The sequence below is a fragment of the Nesoenas mayeri genome (genome assembly GCF_963082525.1).
Source record: "Nesoenas mayeri genome assembly, chromosome: 2".
NCBI classification, from domain to species: Eukaryota; Metazoa; Chordata; class Aves; order Columbiformes; family Columbidae; genus Nesoenas; species Nesoenas mayeri.
The window spans coordinates 157,262,459-157,280,600 of NC_137543.1; the positions used below are offsets into that span (position 1 = coordinate 157,262,459).

General features: G+C 40.9%; 1 protein-coding gene across 2 annotated transcripts in view; it reads left to right on the plus strand.

Annotated features, from left to right (window-relative positions):
* RHEB (Ras homolog, mTORC1 binding) overlaps positions 1-17,918 on the plus strand; it is a 42,531-nt gene extending 24,613 nt beyond the window's left edge. Inside the window, exons 3-8 of one of the 2 annotated variants that reach the window (XM_080339834.1) lie at positions 1,026-1,093; positions 4,489-4,571; positions 8,548-8,604; positions 8,705-8,752; positions 9,276-9,357; positions 17,405-17,918. In XM_080339834.1, coding sequence (XP_080195960.1) covers positions 1,026-1,093; positions 4,489-4,571; positions 8,548-8,604; positions 8,705-8,752; positions 9,276-9,357; positions 17,405-17,497 — 431 coding nt within the window. In that variant the 3' untranslated portion in view covers positions 17,498-17,918. The remainder of the gene's footprint in view (positions 1-1,025; positions 1,094-4,488; positions 4,572-8,547; positions 8,605-8,704; positions 8,753-9,275; positions 9,358-17,404) is intronic. The other variant, XM_080339835.1, reaches the window with a different exon arrangement.
* Positions 17,919-18,142: the final 224 nt, after the last annotated feature.

Consider the following 18,142-nt stretch of genomic DNA (forward strand, 5'->3'; position numbering starts at 1 on the left):
CATACAAAACCCAGAGGGTGTAGGCAGGAGACTGTACAGCAGGGTTGAGAACATTCAACTCTGCAGCTTTGGGAAGCTGTTGGACAATTCAAAGTATGATGAACACGTCACTGCAGTTTTGCTGTTTCCCTGCTCATCAGTGCAATGAAAGATGCCACTTCTTAAGACTCTTATTGTTTGGGAAAACCACCACAACCAAAAGACAACACAGACATAACTCATTATGTCAGTACTGTCCAGGGATTGTGTCTTGAGCCAAAGTGAAGCCAGGTTTGTGTGCTCTGGTTAGTACATGAAGTGCTGGGTAGTACATTATTCCTACAAAGGCTGTGACACTGCTTGCTTTTGCAGTTGCATAACACAAACACTGAGTAAGATTCCTCAGCTCACGGTGCGTTGGCATTTCATGAATCTGAGGGAGAGAAGCAATTTTCATCATGTTCAGGGACTGAATGTCCTTCCTGAGGACTAGATAGGCTGGGAGCAACTGTGAGCTTCTAGCTAAACTCTCATTATGTAGGTCTAGTGTATTTGTAAGTTAGGCTGTGTGTGGTTCAGGCCCTGAAGAATTTTCTTTCTTTTTTTTAATCCAGATCGCTCATGCTATTTACATTTAGGAAACTGATTTTGCTGAACTCCTTGGAAAGTGAGGAGAATATCCTATAAGTTCAAAGTTAGCTTTGATGCTAATTGTATTTAAGTGTCTTGTGTTACCACAAGTTACAGTTGCCTGGAAGTCTCTCAGAAACACGTGTAAAAACTTTTTACTCCCTGAAGTAAGTAAAGAAGAAAATGCTGAATCCAATGTGAAAATCTTCCAAAATGTGAAATTTTAAAGTAAATTTCTGAGTTTCATTAAGTACGCTTGTTTGAAGTACAGCCACCTGATCTAGCCTTGTACTGATACTTCAAGCCTAAAACTACAGTTCTTTTTTGTAGTGCCTTGGCTGATGATGGCGTAGATGAATGAGTTCTGATGCCTTCCTTGTGTGTAGTTCTGACATGTTATTTCTTGTTTCTTGTAGCATTTACAAAACTGATCACAGTAAATGGCCAAGAATATCATCTTCAGCTGGTTGACACTGCTGGCCAAGTAAGTTCTCTTTGAATGTTTATTCAGACAACAGGTACTCATACTGCTGCAGATCTAAGTCAGTACCAACCATGTGTTCAGATCTGAAGGTTAACTTAAATGATTCTGCCTTCTTGTTTAGTCACCAAAGAGTTTCTACAGTGTTTATTTAAAGGCTTTGTTGATTTGGTTTTTTTTTGGTTGTTGTTTTTTTCTTTTCTCCTGTCTGAAGGTATGTGTAAAAAAGAAAGTGAAGGAGGAACTGCCTTCACTCTGATGTACCAAAAGTTCATAAGCAGCCTGCCTGATATTTACAGACTAAACTAGCAATCTTGCTTTCGGTGGAAAATGTTCCTTCAGTACTCCATGAAGAAGTTTTTCATTAAATTTTCTTAATTGTGTGCTCCAGCTAAACCACCATGACTTGTGAAACAGTCATGGGCAGTAGGCAGAAGTGCATATAGGTAGTACTTACCAGGCTACCAGTAAACTGCTGCAGTTTGTTTACATTTTTAAGGAAGTGATGATTTACATGTACTTCTGAGCCTTCATGTAATGATGGGGAGCGCAGGAGGAGATGAGGAACACGTGTCCTGTAGCTTGGTCAGTAGCTTCCTGAGGTAGAGGTATTCATTACATAGCGCTGCTTGGATGAACTTGCACGTTCCATGCAGTTTTTGAAAGACTAAATTAGGGAAAGAAAACAGCACAAGGACTGTTAAACCCCTTATGTTTATCTTAAACTTCTTATTGCTTACCTTCTGTGAATTCTGATATTATTGCCTTTGGGTTTTTCCAAACTATGAGTAGCTTTAAACAATGTTAGTGTTGTAATTACGTGCTGCCACTACTTAAGACTGAAGAACTCTTGCTCATACCTGGAAGACTATTCAGAAGGTTGTAACCTTCCAGGTATGTTTGATCACTTTCTTTGAAGAGAACTACATGACTTAAGAACAACCGTGCTGCATTTATATGGTTTCAGCTTGTGGTGGTAATCAGCAACGCTACATCCACTAGTAATGAGTCAGAGGTGTCTGAAGGGATTAAAAACACAATAGTGGCCACTCATGCTGGGGCAAGATTTTGATGGGGACTATTCTGCAGAGCATAGTAGGGTTGAGGGGGGCAGGCTGTGTGGTGTGAGCAGCAGAGCAAGCTCCACGGGTTTCACTTTGTGCCAGTATGTGTGCTTGCCTTACATCTCAAATTGTAGCATGGGGATGTCTCTTTGAGAAAGAAATGGCCTCTGAGAAGGCAGCGTCACTTCATCAGTGACATACCTGATAGAATCATAGAACATTTTGGGTTGGAAGAGACCTCCAAAGCTCACCCAGTGCCACCCCTGCCATGAGCAAGGACATCACCAGCTTAGGTTGCTCAGAGCCCCGTCCAGCCTGGCCTGGGGTGTCTTCAGGGATGGTTCATCCACTACCTCTCTGGGCAACCTGGGATGATGTCTCACCATCCTCATTATAAAAAATTTCTTCCTCATGTCTGTCCTGAATCTCTTCTCCTTTAGTTTAAAACCATCACCCCTTCTCCTGTTGCAACAGCCCCTTCTAAAAAGTATGTCCCCCTCAATTGCTGAGGTTTATTTTCAGGGTTGATTTACTTTTGTACAGTATTATAAAACAAAAATAAGTTATTTCCCAGCCTGTGGTCATTTTCAGATATGATTCTTCCTTTGAATGACTTGAACTTTGAGTTCTGGCTCCCAGGTTAGAGTGGAAAATTGATGTTGGGTTATGGAAGGTGTGGCTTGAACACATTTCCTTCTCAAGTTTGTCTTTCTTAGTGATCCATAGGGAGTCCTCATGTGTATGCAGCGTAGCAAGGTTATATTGTAGGTTTGTTATGTGCTTGAAAACTTGGCTATGACTTGAAAAGTTATAGCTACATTGTTTTATCACTTGGCAAAGTTCTTAATGTGACCCACAAGTTCCAGGAAGTGTAGCAGCTTTTCTTCCTTCTAACAAGCTAAAAATGAAGTAATGAATTAGAAACAGTTGAGGTTATGGCAGTTATTTTTCTTGGTACTCCTGTCCCGTGCCTTTTTACCTTTCATGGTTATCTGTTCAGATTTGCGTAGTTCAGTTAAACTCGAGTCTCGGTACAGGATCACAGGAGAGGAACACAAAAGGGAATCTTGCCCAACGCTGAATTCCAGCTGGGGCAATCCTCAGAAATTCTGGGTAAAGCCGAACAACTACAGAGTTGCACTTTCACCTGTTTTACACGCAGACTGGCTTGGATCCCTGCAGTGTTGACTTTGGGATTACGCAGCCAAATGAAATGGCAGTTTGGCATTTCACTGAGGATGGGGGGGCTGCCATCAGTGTGTAGCAATAAAGGCAAATAAGGGCACCTCTTGTCAAGTGCTATTCTTTCAAACTTCTTTGGCTGAATCTGTGAAGTTGATTTATAAAGGGTTTTTCCTCATTTGCCAGCTAAGTAAATTTGATTCCTTTTGGCTGTCTGGATTTAAGCTGTGTGACTGCACCGTTCCATCTGTTCAGTCATGACAATATACAGAGAGGTTATGTGATCCTAAGCTAAAATTAACATCTCAAGAAGCACAGGTTTAAAACTTGGAGAACTTGTACATTAGGAAGTGTGACTCTTGTCAAAATGTAAATGTTTCCTGGAAACATGTATCAGAACAATTGAGATTTTTAACATGGAATTCATAGCATTTGTGTTGCATTTCCTGCAATATTTCAGTCTGTTTAATTTCCTTATTTGGTCAATTCCTTTTCTACAGGGGTAATGAATACAATTACTAAGTTTCTGTGAGGACTTTTTTTAGCTAAATGCTTGTCATATAATGAAACCTTCTAGGTGTAATAAAGCAGCTAATAACTATTTTTCTTATGTCTCCAGTTGGTAAGCATTAGTTAGTTAGTAAGCCACACTTAGGTGCTTTGAAACGGATCCCTTAGGTACTTTAGATGCGACCAGTGCCACCTGAAATTATGAATTACTAGATCCTGTCGAAATGAGGAATTTGCAATGTAACACTAGCAAGATAAGAGGCGCACCAGCGAGATAAGAGGCATAATAGCTAATTAGCGGTAGGACAGAATAGATGTTTTGTACCAATACAAACTGATAATTAAGCAGGATAAAAGGATTTGGAATAGCTTTAGCTGATCAGTAGTCTTAGAGGGAATAAATGAAAAAAGCTGTAGATTAACCTTCTAGAGTACACAGACTGCCTTAGCTTTCTCTTGGTTTGGTAGAGATTCCCCATCTGGCATTATGATGAAAAAACTTAATTCTGAAACTACTACTCATATAAGATGGTCCTGCACCTCGTGTCCTGAAGTGTGACCAACTTACTGCTGGTCATCTCCTAGCATCAAGTTCTGAACTGTGGCAGTAAGTAATCTTAAATGCAATTATTCCTTCTACAGGATGAATACTCCATATTTCCTCAGACGTACTCCATAGACATCAATGGCTACATTCTTGTTTATTCAGTCACGTCAATAAAAAGGTAATAAAATCTGTTGTGTTCTTCTGGTTCAGATATTAACCAGATATATTCTGAGTTCAGCTCCTGCCTCTGCTATATTTTGTTTGCATGTGTTTAACTCATAATCTATCTTTCCCTTAGAAGTGTAATGAAAATTAATGTTTTTTTAGAAATTTCACCTCAGATCCAAATGTCACAGACACTTTGCAGACTAATATGCAAGATACCATGTAAGAAATGAGCCAGGGCTGAACTGTGTTGTTTTGAGGTCTAAGTACAGAGAACAATTTCAGGAGTAAGTAGAGTTCATTGCTCTAGCATCAGACACAAAGGCAGGCTTAAATATGAACATAAAGGGCCCTGTACGTTTATGTGAAGTACCTGATTGGTTGCTAGATCGATCCCTCAGCCTTGTAGCTCATTATAGTACTGAGTATTTTTGACTTCTTGTCTTGGATTGTTCTGGTTAACCAGCAGAAATTTTGATATACATATCAATGTATGACTTTTGGCCTGTAGACTCACTCTTGCCACTCTGCAGCAAATAAGATTATTTGAAAAATTTCCCAGAGTATTTAGTCCTTGCTGTTAGCTGTTCTGACATGAGGGCAGAGTCCATCATAGCTGAAGTCTTGCCAGATTCATCTCTGCCTTTGTAAGGCTTTGTCATCTTCTATTTTGTCTCTTCCTCTTGTCTTCTTGCTTTGTTTAAATACTGTTCATTCTTGAATAGAGCGTAATTTTCTAATATTGTACAGCATCTTTGTTATGGTAGCCAAAATAATCCTATTTTCCTTCATTTTAGAGTAAAATTTTTAAGACCTTAGACCTTTCATGGTCATCAAGTAGCAGCGGATGCTGCCCTTCTACTTGCAAGGAAGCTCATCAGCGTTTTAGGAATGCTGGAGTGTTCCATGTCTTTTCCCCTGAATCAGACAAAACTGGTCTCAAACTCATCTCAAAAAAGCCCTCATCTCAAGTGCTTTTTAGACCATCATAAAATACAAGTAAAACAACTTGCTGTTGACTCTTCAGCGCTTCTCAAAGAAAGGATGGTCTGGTTATGAAATTTAATTGCTTGCAAGGTCCTTCATATTGAACAGATTTTCACAGTCCTTTATTCTTGGTTTTCATTTTTAGTTCTGAAGTAGTGAAGGGCAAGCACTGTTGGCGCTGAGCAACTTGTACAAAATAAGAGTTAGTATTCTCAGCCTTAAGTAGACAATCCCTCACTCGTAAAGTGAATAGAAAAATGTTCATTGATAAGTGCTCCTGTGAGGACAAAAATGTCTTTGAGTAAAATCAGTGGAGATCGTGTGGAGGCTTCTGCAGCTTGTGCTGTTCCTGGCTTGGCAGCTAAAGGACACGGCCCATGTTCTTTTTCAACTACTCCAGTTGTTGCTTCATGATTTTTTGAGCCTAGCAGCCCAGATAAAGAAATGAAATCTGTTTTCTGTGGTAGCATTCAATCAGTTAAAATAGAAAATAAGTTATGATGAAAATACTATCAGAATAAGGTATGTTAAAACTGTAGGTAGGGTAGTATTTTCATCAGTATTTTAGTCTTGATCTGTTTATTGCAAGTTTTTTTCTTTCTTCCTTTAAATTTCCAAGTATCAGTGAACCTGTCGTGTTCAGTTCCTTATGTTCAAGACAGCGTCAGGCAATAGGAAAGATCTTCCCCAATACTCTGGTAGTTTAGATGACTTGCCCAGGTAATCAAGTCACACTCACTGTCTGTCTTGACTTCTGTCTAAGCGTGTATATTGATCTGAGTATTGATCCAGCAGGAGTGAGAGCTTTGACTGCAAACTTAATAGAAATGCCTTTTCAAAATTATCTTCCCCACTAACCTCCAGTGGGAAGTTTAAATGGGCCTTGAGTCAAAGCTAGCGCTCTGTACTTTTCATATTCTTGGGCTCTCAGCAGCAAGACTACTGGAAGGCTTTTGCTCCAGTTCAGCTTAATTAAATTCCAATTTTGTATTTTGCTAGGTTCTCCTTGAATTTATATAACACGTCTATCTGACAGATAGCATTTTTTTGTTGTTGTGTTTCACACATTGAGCTATTTACTGTAACTCTGTTTGAAAGGACCCGTTGCGGTCTCCAGTTCTTTTCCTGTTTCATGGCTTGATGTGATGATGCCCTTTTTGGATTGGTCAGTATATTTCTTAAACCCTGCCTCTGTTCCTTCTACTCGTATTAATTTGGAAAGCTTTCTTGAACATTACATTGATCTAGTCGAGCCAGTTCCATTCTTAGCAGCTTGTTTCTGTGTCAGAATTGTTTGAGTTTAAATAGCACTTCTCTTCTGCTTTCCACTTTGATCTCTTAACAAAAATCAGCTCTTTAGTCTTTTTACTAAAAATGGAGCTTGTGAACTGTAGTGGATAAGCAGTTACACAGAACTGGGCAATGAAGAGCCCGGTTGAGCAAGAACTTTGCTGCCCTGTGTGCTGGAACTTCAGGTGAGGGCTCTGAGGGTGCCACACCAGGGCATGGCTTTTTCTGGCTGTGCTGGGAACAACTGGCCTGACAGCGGAAAGGAAACACCGATCATATTGTGTTAGTTTTTGGTAGTTTTATTCCACTTTCAGTTTGCAAGGTCACCTAGTTCTGTGTGCAGCAGTGCCTCTCAACTTTGTCACGACCAACCTCCATTTTTAAATAATTGCAAGGGTGAAAGTCTTAAGACAAGTTCTGAAGACCGGAATCTCACTTACACCTTTTCAGCATAAACTCTTTGTAGCCTTAAAGTCTTTTCATGGATCTCACATTTTTGCATAATCTGTAGTACCGTATTTGAGTTAGTAAATTCTGCCAGACTAAGTCACACTTCTGTTAGCAAGTAACTCATTTTCTTGATAGGCTATACTAACACTATTAGCTGAACATGGAAAGGCATTGTCTTCTACTCAGTCTCAAAGATTATTGCTGGTCAGACAACTTGACCTAGTTGACAGAAAATAGTTTTTAAATATGGTGGCATTTATTGTTGCAGAAGTGAGAAGCTTTAATGAATAGTGTTTGTAGGGACTAGTTCTTTGAGAGCTCTTAGTTGGAAGGCTGTCTGAGCACTGCTCTATTTTTAAGAGTTTCAACTCTAATTGAAATGCAGTGCAAGTCTGTAGTTAATAACCTGGGAAGCTGGAAAAGTTTCGGTCACTTTTTCTATCATACAGTTGTGTATATCATCCATGAACCTATGCCTCTCTTAATTCAAACAAATCTGAATTGTGCAATTCATGTACCAGTATTTGGTACATACTGTAACTAGAGGAGCACAACATCTGTTCTGCAACCCCATTTATAGCTTGTTCTCAAAGGTACTAAATGTCAAATACAGTGGATTTTGTTAGTGAGGTTTTTGGCTTCATGATATTTCACAGTGCTGCTTCTTATCTCTTGTCATCCAAACTTATATTATGTGGTAGGTGAACAGATAACAAGTATGTCAATAACCACTGTCTCTGTACCATCTTGTAGATCAATATAATTAGAATTCAGGCTTCTTTTGGCTTTCACATAAAGAAGAAGAATTAAATATGAGCTAAGTGTTCTTAAAGAATGTATTCCTTCAAGATGGAGTGTGTTTAAATTAAAACTACATTTTCTTTGAAACTGCTTTAAATGGACACGCTCATCTAGAGTTGTTGGAATGTAGCAGTTAATATCTGATGGCAAATACAAGCTGGATGGGAGGCGGGAGGAGCTTTTAGTGATGCTCTATCAGTCCTGGGTAACATGATTTATTTCTGCAAGTATCATAACTGGGGAGGCTGTAATGGTAGGTGTGGGTCAGTCTTTGCTGCTTCTGGGACCATTTTGTCTGTTGTACACAAACCGGTAACACTTTCAGCATCTTTGTAGTTCTGCCACTATACATAGACTAAGTTTTAAACACAGCAACCTACATATGCATTTAATTGCTTGTGTATTGGGTATTAAGGATAAACATCAGAGTGCATGTGTGACTTCATCCCTTTATTTTGCAGTTTTGAAGTGATAAAAGTTATCCATGGCAAGTTATTGGATATGGTGGGAAAAGTCCAGTAAGTAGTGACACTTTCATCTCATTTCATTGCAGGCATGTTGCTAGTACTTTGTTCAGTATACTATAACTGTTCTGAAGTTCTGAACTCTCTTTCACAGAATACCCATTATGCTGGTTGGAAATAAAAAAGACCTGCATATGGAACGGTATGTGAACTCCAGTACGTGTGAAACGCAAGACAGCAGCTGGCGTTCCTGCGGCTGCACTGCGCTAGTTTTGTTCTTGGCTTTCCGTAACTGAAATCAAATTGTAGGTTAACATAAGGTACTGGCAAAGAAATTGTGTCAGAATGGAACTAGGAGCCACAAACTTCTATTGTAATGTTGACTTTTGCTCTAAGGTTTCAGGGAAAGTCATTTAATACTTTGTTTTTTTCAATATAAGTAACAGAAGTGTATTTTTCACAACTGTAGAATACCAGATGATATTGTACATTATGAAAACAAAGCAACACTTTGGGATAGCTGCTCTTCTGGGTCACAGAGGTGTTTTACCTGGCCCAGTGGTGTATTTGACAGCAACCAAAAGCAAATGCTCTGGATCAGACTTCACAAAACATTCCTATTATATGCATTTATGTGCTTCAGTACTCTGAGGACTTTCCTGAAGTATCAAATTCCAATTCTTTTGCAAGTTATAAAGAAACATACTTGTTTTTTCTTCGCTCAGGGTGATCAGCTATGAAGAAGGGAAAGCTTTAGCGGAATCCTGGAATGCAGCTTTCTTGGAATCTTCTGCTAAAGAAAACCAGGTAATGGATTTAAGATTCACTTTATTCAAATAGCAATGGAATGGAATGACTCATAGTTTCACTTAATAAAGGAAACGAAAATATTTGCATGTACTCTACAGATATTTTGTGGAGATGGTTGGAAACAAATGGTTGTCTGCATTCAGATTTATGTGTACAGTTTTCTCCTTGCAACTGTAAAGAGAAGGAAGAAGTGAAGAACTGAAACTAAAGTTTCATTGAACATAGTAGAACAGTCAGTGACAAACTAAAACTCGAATCCACGTGTTGAGTGGGACACGGTCTGTGATCTGCTGCAGTTACCTTAAATAGGAGTCACTGTGGTTGCAGAAGAGTGAGTTGGTATAAAGGGACAGACATTTTAAGGTGCTGAGCAAGGTTTGGCCTCTCTCTGGGGAATAGTCATTTTGTGGGGACACAGTAGGAAAGCGTTAGAATACAGCAGAGGATGTCAGATGCCGCTGTGATACAACTGTAGTGCAGCTGCACAATCTGACCCAATACAAACCACACACATTTACACTTCTTGATCTCCTATCACAGAAAATAGTGTGTTTAATTACATGTTAAATAACATGGTATTCTTATTTTCTCTTATTTTCTTAAAAAGCCTCCTAAAGACATTCTGGTATTTGAATTTGTTCCTTTAGCTGTTAATTATACTTTGTTGTTGACTTTTTTAGACACCTTATGTATCTAAGCTACAAGAGCCTCCTAGTTTGGGTTTGAAGTAATAGATAACTGCTGTGGATTGAGGAGCATCTTTCCCCCCCTGCCCTTTTCTTTGTTTTTTTCCCCTATAGGTCTCAAAAGCCTAAAAGCTTTTGCTTTTAGGGATTATAGACTTATAAGGTCAAAATGATGTTGTTAGGCAAGTTTTAAACAAATGAGTCCTTATGCAGAAGAAACATGTACACTGTCTGATGCTGAACCTAGCATGTGGCATCCTCAGTCTCCCTGATAACGTCAGTACAATCAAAAGGTCCATCCCATAGCTAGTACAGGGCCTGTTTACGTAGCCTTTCTTTCCCTCTCCCCCAGCCTCAACAGCAAAATTGAATAGCTTTTGTTCAGTGTTTGTTGTCAGCAATTTTACAAGTTACTTGAGTAAAGTTGGATTTTTCCCTTGAAGAAAAATGTGGATTTTGTTCCTCCAGATAAGGAATTCTTGGAGTTAGTTTATCAGTACTTGTGTTTCTGGCTAAGACTTGCATAACCTGGTCTTAACGGGGCATGATTAAGGCATGAAATTTCTCAATATCTTCTCTGGAGAGCTTCAAATGCATAGCAAAGGAAACTAAATTGACAGTGGAAAGAATAAACCAGATAAAAGCATCTGATTTCCGCCCCCCTCCTCTTTTATTTTAAACAACTTAATACTTATGGATTAGGCAAAGCAGTTGCCTGTACTCATTTTCCTTTGTTTTATGTTCACAATGTGTAACAGGGTAGCAATTCATATCTAGCAGAATATCTTACTGTGATAACTCCTCTGAAGTTTGTATTGTTCTTTGTTCGAGGAAAAAAAAAGTTGGATATATTTATGCAGAGAAGGTACAAGCTTTATATGATGTTTGGCATGTCGTGCATATTAAATTGCTGCCCTAACAAAGTCCTATTGACTGCCATGTATTTGTGTCTGTTCCTTAGTCTCAAACTGGATTTAATTACACTGACAGCTGTAATTTGTGTAGCAAACTTTGGAGCCTTCAGGGAAATCGGAATGGCAGTTGTATGTCAGGTATTCAAAAATCTGTACGGTCCTGTATAAATCCCACAAAAAATCAGGAGTAGCATTCATTCGTGCTGTCAAAGTTGTTCTGACCGGGTCTTCCTTTCAGTAGGATCATTCAGGGTAGTGATCACAGGTCACTGTAGGTTCTGTCCCTCTGGAGTCAGATGCAGGTTATTAGAAACAGGTATTTGAACACAGTTCCTCCTTCACGCCTCTCACATAATACGCTGGGTGATTTGTCTGCCTTCAGAAGTCTGGGAGGTTGTGTGTCACTTCTGAGATGGGTGCCCACAGCACATGATGACCCTGCGGGCTCCCTGGCCTCCTTCCCTTGGAGGCTCGGGATGTACAGAAGTATGGAGGAGCCCAAAACTCCTTTATAAAAACCGGCTGATATATACACTTCTATCAAGGCAGGATATCCTGTCTTCCTCTGCAACTGTCTCTGGGTTGATGGGAGAAACAGTTTATTCTGAGCGTAGGGTAGAATAGAATCATTTTCATAGAAACATTTCAGAGAGAAGAGACCCTCAGGATCATCAAGTCCAACCATAGCCTAACTCTAGCACTAAACCATGTCCATAAGAGCCTCATCTAAACACCTTTTAAACCCCTCCAGGGATGTAAGGTGTGTTGTCATTCTCCTGGTTCTGACTGTTTGCCTTATGTAAAAATAAGTCTGACACTTTTCTTTTGTACCACCACATGTATTGGCTTGGTACAGCAAACGTATCTTGCCTCTCACCATTAAGTCTAAACTCCTTCCAAAAAGGCTGCAGATTCTTTTTGCTTCACAGAAAGCTAATTTGATGCTTAAAGGGGATGAGCTGGATGGGCTTGGGAATTTAGAGTTTAAGAATGCGAGCAGGGAGTTCAGACCATCCTGGCTAGGGAAAACGCTCTTGTTAATCCTTTGAAACCTGACCATTGGTGTTTGGTGGGTGGGGAACAGCAGTTTGACCGTTTCTAGCATGTGATGGTCTGAACTTGGGTTTGGTACGTGATTTCTTCACAGCGGTGAGGAGGGGTAGGTCTCCTTCTGCAGGGCTTAGCTGATGTGAGTTGGGCCTGCATTTATAACAGCTCTTTTTGCAAGGAACTGCTGCAGCCAGAGAAGGTATTCCCTGTTACAGAAAGGAAAGGCTCCTTTCTCTCTAAAAGTGGGTGGCAGAGCATTATCTCCCCTCTCTTCTTGCTTTGGCCAAAAAACAATCATATCTAGAGCTTCTGTGGGAGTCCTGGGAGCATATCCCTGCTGTACTGGGCAACTAAAATAGCTGTATCGATTAACTTCAGCAAATTAGGCCTCTTTTGGTAGGAGTTATCAAAAGATACCGCATTTGGGAACTGGCATGACTTGGAACAGATGGAAAGTGAGAGAGGGAAGGATCAAAGCTGTGGTGAGGATAAATGGTAGCAGCTGGCAAGAGTTCCCAAGGTCAAATATATTTGAGGCTACATATCAGCTCCTTCAGCTCAGGTGACCTGGTAAAACTTTTAGAGAAGCCTGTGTATCAGTAATGTATCATCATCTAGGGAAACCCCTGGGCTTTGGGAAGCCAATTTTGAGACTTAATGGAGAAACACCTCTTTTAAATTACCATTGGGCTGTTACTGGTATATCTTCTCAAGCTGCTTAATTATTACCAGATATGTTGAACTGCTTTGGTTAACTTTAGGAACTTCAAGGCTTTCTTGTGGGATTCCCTACTTTGTTTCTTCTAAGCCATTCTGTAGTACTTATCTTAATCCCACTACAATAAAATGGTAATGGTTAAAATGCAACCAGAATCCAAATGAGTCTCAAATGCACTTGAAGTTGGGAGCCAACTTTTTCTGGAAAAATTTGGGGAGTAACAAGCAGCCAAATTGTGTTCATCCAGTTACGCAAAGTTCATTAGATAAACTTGTTTTAGAAGGAGTGAGGAAATAGCAAAAAATCTGTTTGCCAAAACAACGCTCTCTTAAAAAGCGATTGCTTGGGCATTGCTTCATTTTCAAGGGTGGCTTCATGTTGAAGCTCAGAAGGTGCTCAGTAGATGCTTCAGAGTGGCTGGCCACCTTGGGTCTGACACAGTCACCTGGGAGGGTGTGTTTGGGCTGGCAAGGAATGTGGGGGTGGAAAAACCTCTCTTCCTGACTATTGTTCAAGTTCCTTTGCCCAATTCTGTGCCAAGATCAACTAGTAGTATGAACAGCTGAGAATTGCCTTTTAGAAATAATAAAACCCTTGCATAGCTGAAAAATACAGCATACCAAGGGATGAGCTGAGCTGTGGGGCTGTGACGGGTGTTTGCACCTTCCCGCATTCCCAACTCCCCACTCGTGTAGAGAGTTATACCTCCCAACCTGTCTGTGTGACACCAGGGGACACATCTGCAACAGCTGTTGAGCCTCTGGTGTCTCTTGCCTGGTGTGAGGCTCCCCAGGCAGCATGTGTTGCCCAGACTGACATCTATTTTGTTTCCTCAGGGGGAAAAAGGTTTAAGAAAGCCAGATGGTTTTCTGCAGGCTAGGTGTGACCCACATTGTGTAATTGCACCATATGGAGACAGATGCACATTAAGTCTGGCTGCGTTGGTTATTCCTTGTCACAAAACACAGCTTCCTGCATTGCTTGAAAGCTCATTCTAAATCGCTTCCGTGTATTTGGGCTGAATTACAAATTCCTAAGGGTTAACTGCAGGACAGTGATTAAACCTTCTCGGTGAAAACGTATTTTCTGTGAAATGAATTAACAAGCCCTGTGAACTCCTACATCTGAGTGTGTTGAACAGCGTGTCTCTGACAGAGAATGTACAGCTTCCTGGTTGACAGAAGAAGTTGTGGAGGATTTTTTAGTAGGTGCTTTGCAGGAGGGGTATAAAGAACTTCTGCATTAAAATGAAACCATTGGAAATGTCAGCCCTTGTGTAGGGAAGCATTGGTGCAGTATATCTGTAAATCTGCATATCACCAGGTTTTGATTTAAAGGAGACTCTTCATTAGTGGCACCAGTTTGATAGCAACTGCAGTCTTGACTGTGGTTCTCTGAGAGTCTAATTTGCCCAGGAAATGTGTTATAAAGTACTGGGCTAATGAGCTACTTCTGTCAGAGTCAGCTGGGATTGCAGAGGAACTTCATTATATGGAGCAAAACTCTATTTCCAGCTGATGAAGTATTTTAATAGTTCCAGAGAGTGCACGAATGGTATAAATATGGGAAATTTTAAAATTGAGTCTAATCTTGTTAGGATTCTTTTAAGATTGTTGGTGGCTTACTCTAGTAAATGAGATTAATTTGGAAGTGATCCAGTTAAGAACTATACTGTGTGGAGGTAGAATAATATCTATCAGGTCAGAACGCATAGTCATAAATCACAGGGTGCTCTTCTGCCTGCTGATTAAAACCAACAAAACCCCCTTTCTATCCTCTTTGATAATGTGACTGCTTTTATATAATGAATATGCTTTACTGCTTAAGGAGCATGTGCTTGGAATTCATGAAATGGATGGCTAGAGGTTAGATAAACTTAAAACAGCGTGTCTGAGATCAGCTTGGAAATGGTCTCCACATCAAGATTTACGTGCTGAAGTATTGATCGTATGGTCAATCTTCAACTTGAAAATACTGTAGAGAAGAAAAGCACTTGAGAATTGTCCTCGACTGTCATATAGATTTGGTTTTTTTAAATCTTAAATTACTTCTAGGCAATCTCAGATGCTGCATGTTGCAGCTGTAGTTTCTGCATATTCTGATAGAGGCTAGAGTGCAATTTTGAAACCCATTAAGACTGAGTGAATCCTGAAAATAACAGGTGAACTGTGTAAGGTATTTACTATAAATAGCATTCATGGTAACGTCCCAGGTACCTTACTCGCCACAGCTTTCAGGATCTTTAAAAGCAAAGAAACAAACTGCCTCTGAAAACCTAGCTATACTTAATAAAATTCTTCCACAAAATCTCCTAAATCATTCAGATGGTTTGACATCCTTTCTTAATGTCTCTGCTTTGGTTAAATATATTTTCCTGAGAGATTCTATCTTTCCAACCGTCCATGCTCCAAGCTCCTTCCAGGCAGTTCAGAGATCAGAAGGTCTCCCCTCAGCTCCTGTTCTCCAGCTGAACCCCCCAGGTCCCTCAGCCGCTCCCATCACATTTGTGCTCCAGCCCCTCACCAGCTCCGTTCCCTTCTCTCAACTCGCTCCAGCACCTCAAGGCCTTTCTTGTTGTGAGGGGCCCAGAACTGACCCCAGGATTTGAGGTTTGGCCTCCCCAGTGCCCAGCACAGGGGGACGGTCACTGCCCTGGACCTGGTGCCCACACTATTCCTGATATAAGCCAGGATGCTAGTGGCCTTTTTGGCCACCTGGGCACACACTGGCTCATGTTCAGCCACTGTCAGTCAACACCCACAGATCCCTTTCCCCAGGCACTTTCCAGTTGTTCTTCCCCAAACCTGTAGTGCTGCCTGGGGTTATTGTGACCCAAGTGCAGGACCCAGCACTTGGCCTTGTTGAACCTCGTACAGCTGGCCTCAGCCCAACAATCCATCTGGTCCAGATCCCTCTGTTTGGCCTCTGCCCTCCAGCAGATCAACACTCCCACCCAATTTGGTGTCATCTGCAAACTTACTGAGGGTGCACTCACTCCCCTCATCCAGATAATTGATAAAGAGATTAAACAGAACTGACCTCAATACTGAGCCCTGGGGACACCACTTGTGACTGGCCACCAACTGGATTTGGCTCTGTTCACCACAACTCTTTGGGCCCGGCCCTCCAGCCCGTTCTTTATCCATCACAGATAGCCATCCAGCCATGAGCTGCAGCTGCTCCAGGAGAATGCTGTGGGATGTGGTACAAAGACCTTGCTGAAGTCCAGGCAGACATCCAGAGCCTTTCCCTCATCCACTAAGCAGGTCACCTTGTCTTAGGAGATCAGGTTGGGCAAGCAGGACCTGTCCTTCATAGACCCATGCTGACTGGGCCTGATTGTCCTATGTGTGCTGTGTGATGTCACCCAGGATGATCTGTTCTATGTCCTTCCCCAGCACCAACGTCAGACTGACAGTCCTGGAATTCTCTGGATCCTCCTCCTTCTGGCCCTTCTTGTAGATGAGTGTCACATTTTTCAGCTCCCAGTCAACTGGACCTCCCCAGTTAGCCAAGATTGCTGATCAATAATTGAAAGTGGCTTGGTGAGCAGCTCTGCCAGCTCCCTCAGCACCTTGGGTGCATCCATCTGACCCCATAAATTCATGTGTGTCTGAGTGGAGTAGCAGGTTGCCAACCATGTCCTCCTGGATTATTGGGGCTTCATTCTGCTCCCCATCCCTGTCCTCTAGCTCACGGGCTGGCTACCTGGAGCACAACTGGTCTTACTATTAAAGACCAAGGCAAAGGTGGCGTTTAGTAGCTCAGCCTTTCCCTCACCCACTGTCATTATGTTCCCCCCGCATCCCATAAAAGATGGAGATTCTCCTTAGCCTTCTTTTGTTGTTAATGTATTTATAGAAACTTTTTTAAATGGTCTTTTATGGCAGTAGCTGGATTAAGTCCTCGTTGGCCTTTGGTTGTTCTCATTTTCTCTTTGTGTAACCTCACGGCGTCCTTGTCCTCCCGAGTCACCTGCCCCTTCTCCCAAAGCATCACCCTTTGAGCCTGCGTGCTTAGTTTCATCACCTGGCTATCCTATAGTTCAAGCTGTTTAAAATATAAACCCACTTTCTCTCAGAAGGACTTTATCAAAAGATAATGCTTAGCATTAGATGGTGCTTAGTTTGTCTCATGTTTCCCCTCCTGTTCTTGTACCATGTCTAATACTGGTCTTACCCATAGGCAAGGTGAGAAAGTCAAGAATATTGAAGTAACTCTCATGCTGGGCTGTGCAAAGGCCGTGTTTAGAGCTGAAAAATCTGCTGCCATCTGTAATCGCTTAGAATCTTAGAGACTGCTTAGAGAAAATGAACTGGTTTATTCTCTGGAGCAGCACAGCGTCAAAATCTTCAATGTTGTCAGTCACTCAGCACAACCCTACTGTTTAAAATAAAGCCGGATTACAGTCATTAGCTGTGCTGGGAGTGTGGCTCAGTTTAAACTTGCCCTCCCTGCAGTGACAGAGAAAATAGTTGAGGATTGATGTGAGAAGGGGGTTACGTGTTCAAAACCGAAATTACCATATTTTCCCTCTTTGATTTTGGAGTAAGTGTTGGACACATTTTTATCTGTTGACCTAGCCAGTGAAACTGTTAACTTTGCTTTTTATTATTATTGTCTCAGTTAGTGGGTGGTTTCTTCTTACCTACCGATGTTGTGCTCTCTCTTTGCAGACTGCCGTTGATGTTTTTAAGAGGATAATTTTGGAGGCAGAAAAAATCGATGGGGCAGCTTCACAAGGGAAGTCTTCATGCTCAGTAATGTAATTCCACTGCAAAACCTGAAAACACTGGGAATACATTCTACCTGAAGAAGCAAAACTGCCCATTATCTTTAAGGATAAACTATGCTTCTTTTTTTTTTTATGTTTTTTTTTTCTTCTGTTAACCTGAAAGATAAACAGTTGGTTTGGAGCCTTTCCCTTCAGATTATGTTAAACTCTGACTCCTGTGCAAATGGCTTCACTTCCATTTTCAAATTTTAAGCAATCATATTTTCAATTTATATATTGTATTTCTTAATATTATGACCAAGAATTTTACTGGCATTAATTTTTCAGTGTAGTTTGTTGGTTAGAATAATCATCAAAATGATGCATATTGTTACACTACTATTAACTAGGCTTGGATATCAGTGTTTCTTTGTGTTAAATGTATACTTGTAAATAAAATAGCTGCAAACCTTAAATGCTCCGTTTATCACTTTCTGTCGATTACTCCATAACTTCTGTGTGAAGAATTTTCACCCACTGACCTTCAGAGGAGGTGGAAGATCCATTTGTCCTTTGGGAAGTTGTTTGTGACTGAATGCAAACATATTTACATGTTGGTTTGTGGAGGGGAGACACAAGTGACACCTTTGATTTGGAGGGGACAGCTCGGGGTTCAGTTTTAGAGTTGTAGCATAAAGGG